The sequence below is a fragment of the Cannabis sativa genome, chromosome 2 (genome assembly GCF_029168945.1).
Source record: "Cannabis sativa cultivar Pink pepper isolate KNU-18-1 chromosome 2, ASM2916894v1, whole genome shotgun sequence".
NCBI lineage: Eukaryota > Viridiplantae > Streptophyta > Magnoliopsida > Rosales > Cannabaceae > Cannabis > Cannabis sativa.
Window position 1 is genome coordinate 4,228,816 of NC_083602.1, and position 4,637 is coordinate 4,233,452.

Genomic DNA, 4,637 nt, shown 5'->3' on the forward strand with positions numbered 1-4,637 from the left:
ACAAATAAAAATAGTCAATAAATATTACCAACAGTTTTGTCTGTTGGTAATATAACAGGTAATGGTCCCCATTTGCATCGTATCTTTTCACTCTTGTATCCCCATCACCAAGAGAAAAACTACAGAGAAAGATTTTTTTATGCAAATTGGAAGATCATACCAATTAAATATCATTACAAAATCGATTTTATGGACTCCGGTACGCTTCCGCTATTCTTTAATCTTATTATTTGATTCTCATGAATTAATAAGAGCTATATTCAGAATTTACAGTGTTTCTTAACAATATATTGGAGCTATTAAACATATAATTAATCAACATATTGATTTATGTACAAATATAAAAGTAATATAATGATGTGGGCAAGAGCTTCACGTGGTTGTAAAAGTTCCCGTACAAATAATGTAGGTTAGGGTTTGGTAGCCAATAAAATATTATTGAAGTTTTAATTGTATGTACTTTCTTAAAATTTATCGAACGATTTCATGTTAGTTGTTCATTATTTAATGTATTCATAGTTGTTTTGATCTAGCAGTACTCTATACAAAATATCTTCGACGTAGAAAAATTAGAGATCATCACTAAACAACAAAGAGAAAAATGGCTTTAGAAGATGAAAAAGCTAAACCATTCGAATTCATTGTGTCAATAATGAACAAAGAGGTGGTGGTACCACTATGTTCTTTGCCACTAAACCAAGAACGTTGTGTGCCAATGTCCAATTTCGATCTTCTTATGCTACTAGAAACCAACTACGTGAGTATCTTATGCTACAAGAATCCGGCCGCCATGCAGGGCTCCCCACCAAGTTCTAGTATTGCCGATTTTATTGGTAGTTTGAAGAAGAGTATGGCTCAAGTGTTGGTTTCATTCTATCCATTAGCGGGTGAAGTGGTCTACAATACCGTCGGTGAGCCTGAGATTTTGTGCAACAACCGCGGTGTTGATTTTATTGAAGCCTACGCAGATGTTGAACTTGAAAATCTCAATTTGCATAACTTTGACTTGAGCTTTGTTGTGGGCAAGTTGGTGCCCGAGAAGAAGTCATGTAGTATTTTTACTGTCCAAGTAAGTACTATTTTAGCATATTATATACTAATCTACTCCTAAGTGTGTAAAGGTTAAATTAATATGTACATATATGGTAGGAAATTCTAATAAAAACATCCATATAAATAAGTTCTAAGCTGATATTTTAGAGATTTTTTCATTTTTATTACACTTATAAGCATGTTTTGTTGTATTTTTACGAAAATTCACAGAACTTCACATAGCAACTAACGGAACAATTTAAATCGCAACCAAAATTTAAATAAAAATCCTCATAAAAACTACCAAAACAACTCAAATTGTAAATTTAGAAAATAAAAAATAACATATAGAGTAATTCCCTTATATTTTAATTATTTTTATAAGAAAAGTCTATTTGTAGTTATGGGTAGGGACTCGCACAAAATTTTGCGAAATTTTTTAAAATATTAGTCTGCAAAGGATTTATACTAATTTAATGTGTGGAATAAGGTATTTAAATTTTAATTTTGGCTTCTTAAATCATTTATATTTTTTGGAATACTATAAAGATTTATTTTGAAAGAAATTACACTCTATACTCTATTATATTGTCCTTTTTTATTTTTACTCTCTTTTTTAATAAAGTTTGTCATTTTTATTTCTTTTTATAAACATTATACCAATTTTGCCCTTGTCACTTTAAGATACTCTTCATGTGACTCTCTTAAGTCAGGGTATTTTGGTACAATACATATAAAAAGAGGTATGTTTCAATTAAATATAAAATTAGAGGTAAATTTAATTAATTAATTAATAAAAGCGGTATTTTTCAACTTACCTCTTTATTTTGTACTTCAAATTGAAAATCGAACATATCTTAATTACATAGTTTGTACTTTAATAATATGATTTGAGGGTGTGTTTTATTTTATTGTATTATAATGTAGCAAACATCTTACATATTTACTACCATGACAAATATGATTAATAAAATTTTATTAATATAATCAAACTGATTTTAATTATATGAGTTTTAAATTTAATTTTAATTTTTTAATTACATATAAATGAGAGTAGTTTAGTAATATTTATAAATTAAAATTGAGGATCACCTACCAAATATGTACCGTATGCTAGGTTAAGGGTTAAGCTCTCGCCATGACCTTTATTAATTGTGAGGGATTATACTTGGCCCTTAAATGCTGATCTGCTGTGGCAGGTCATCATTCAGTATGAAAACCCTCATGAGATGTAATACCGATGACTCAATTAAGATTCGAAGAATATATGGCTCTTAGCTAACACATGATTCTTGAAATATTCAAAGCACCAAATTTAAGAAAGGATCTGATCATTTATTGAAAATACAAAGTAAACATTTATTTTTAAAATTTATATATATGGAACACTTCTCAATAGTATTATCTATTGATGGTTAGTAAATAAATTTAACTATAAATATTAATATTAAAAATATTTAATTATTATATTTTGTTCCAATAACGAATAATAAAATAAAAATTTAAATTTCTATCATTAATTTAGCTACTTAATTTAAAAAAAATATCAAAAAATATATTTTTTTACACTATATCAAAAATATGTTTATATACAAAATACCAAAGTCAAATTCAATATTTTTAATCTTTTTTTTGCCGAAAAAAACTTTTTTTTTCAGTCGATTGAACAACCCCAATCCATATAATATATAAAAAAAAGTTCTTCTTTAATTTGATAGAAAAATTAAACATAAAAACTTAAAATTTCTTAACCATTCATGAGTATATATATAATACCCATCAAAAGTACATAAAATTAGCATATATATTTCCCATAGAAAAAATAGGGTTACAAATAAAAAAAAATTAATAAATATAAAAGCACAAAAAGTTTTGATATCTGTTGTTTAATCTAAACATAGAGTTCGTTTGGTACGCCGTATTACACTGTATTGTATTGTATAGTATTATTTTAAATTGTATTTTATGCAATATTTTTATGTAAAATATATGTGGTATATTAACTTTTATGGACACCTAAATATATAATATTTTAATATAAATTAAAGTTTAATATAGTATTATATAAAAATATGATATATAATCTAATTCAATATAATACAATACAATACGACATAATACGATGTTCCAAACGAGCCCTATATTCTTAAATAGTAAAATAACTGGGAAAATATATATACATATAAGTGACATCTAATTACCTGGCCTTAATTACAGTTAACAGTGCTGAGTTGTGGGAGTGTTGTGGTGGTGTGCCTATTTGATCATCGATTCATTGATGGATACTCAGCAAACATGTTCTTAGTGTCATGGGCTGAATTCACTCTCTCAAAACCTCTTACCTATAGTTCCCCATTATTCCAACGATCTTTGGTAAAACCCCGCAACCTTGGATGCATTGACACTACTTTCATCAGTGAGACATCTTATGTCAATCTACTCGAAAATGGTGATGATGATGATGATGACCCTATCATAATAAGTAGTCGCATGTACTATATTAAAGGTGAGCATATTAACAACCTCCAAACCCTAGCTAGCTCAAGTGACTACAAGGCAACCAAGGTGGAGGCTTTTAGTGCATTTTTATGGAAGATGATTTCAACAACATTGTTCACTACTTTTGAAGGAGAAGAGTTGTGTAGATTGGGAATCCTTGTCGACGGTCGAAGAGAACTGATGGACGGCGGAGATGATCGGGATAAGATGATGAGGCTCTACTTTGGAAATGTGTTGTCCATTCCCATTTTGGAGAAGAAAGCAAGTGATCTTAAAGTGAAGCCACTAAATGAAGTGGCTAGAGAAGTGCATAAATGCATGGAAAAGGTTTTAAGAATGGAACATTTCTTGGGGATTCTAGATTGGGTTGAGACAGTCCGTACAAAGTCAAGATTGTCTAGAATATCAAGTTTCACTCATAAGAACGATGCACCGGGTATTGTAGTTTCATCTGGGACAAAGTTTCCAATTGGAGGGGTGGATTTTGGGTGGGGTAAACCCATTTTAGGATCATTTCACTTTCCAATGGGAATGAGGAAATTAACAAAATGTGGGTATGTGTTGCCGATGTTGAGTCCAGTTGGGAATGGGGATTGGTTGTTGTACATGCAACTAAATGAGCCGCAGTTGGAGTTATTAGAGACACAAGTTTCTCATATTTTGAAGCCCTTAACTTTTGATTACCTATATTCACGCGTACGTGACACAAGGTCAAAAATGTAAGTGTAGTGATATGTGCACCACCCAAAATATGTAAGAATAATGATATGTAACACCCAAACATATGTAACAATGATAATATGTACACCAAATATGTAAGAATAATGATATGCATACTTAATTAAATACTATATTATCTAAAATAAAATATATATCATGTTTAAATAAATGTGATTGCTCAAAACTATTATCACGTGTGAGTAATATTTCTTTTACTTGAAGACCATTTATAGTATTTGGATAATATAAATATTTATATATATATATTTATGGGAAAGTTATTGATCCAAAAGTAAAAAATAATCTTAATCAAAGTAAATAAATTTAACCAAAGGATGGTTTCATATAGTTATCCAACATATGTTATATATGCTTTTGTTTAATAA

At 29.0% G+C, this 4,637-nt stretch overlaps 1 protein-coding gene across 1 annotated transcript; it reads left to right on the forward strand.

Moving 5' to 3' along the window:
* Positions 1-387: 387 nt before the first annotated feature.
* On the forward strand, positions 388-4,435 carry LOC115718532 (coniferyl alcohol acyltransferase). Its single transcript, XM_030647333.2, has 2 exons — positions 388-1,069; positions 3,250-4,435. Exons 1-2 carry the CDS (start codon positions 602-604, stop codon positions 4,252-4,254), a joined length of 1,473 nt encoding a protein of 490 aa, XP_030503193.2. The 5' UTR covers positions 388-601; the 3' UTR covers positions 4,255-4,435.
* Positions 4,436-4,637: the final 202 nt, after the last annotated feature.

Excerpts from the sequence above, each read along its gene's own strand:
- LOC115718532 (XM_030647333.2), top strand. The coding sequence starts at position 602 with ATGGCTTTAGAAGATGAAAAAGCTAAACCATTCGAATTCATTGTGTCA. Across the intron at positions 1,070-3,249 it reads GTAGTATTTTTACTGTCCAA|TTAACAGTGCTGAGTTGTGG; the intron begins GTAAGTACTATT and ends CCTTAATTACAG.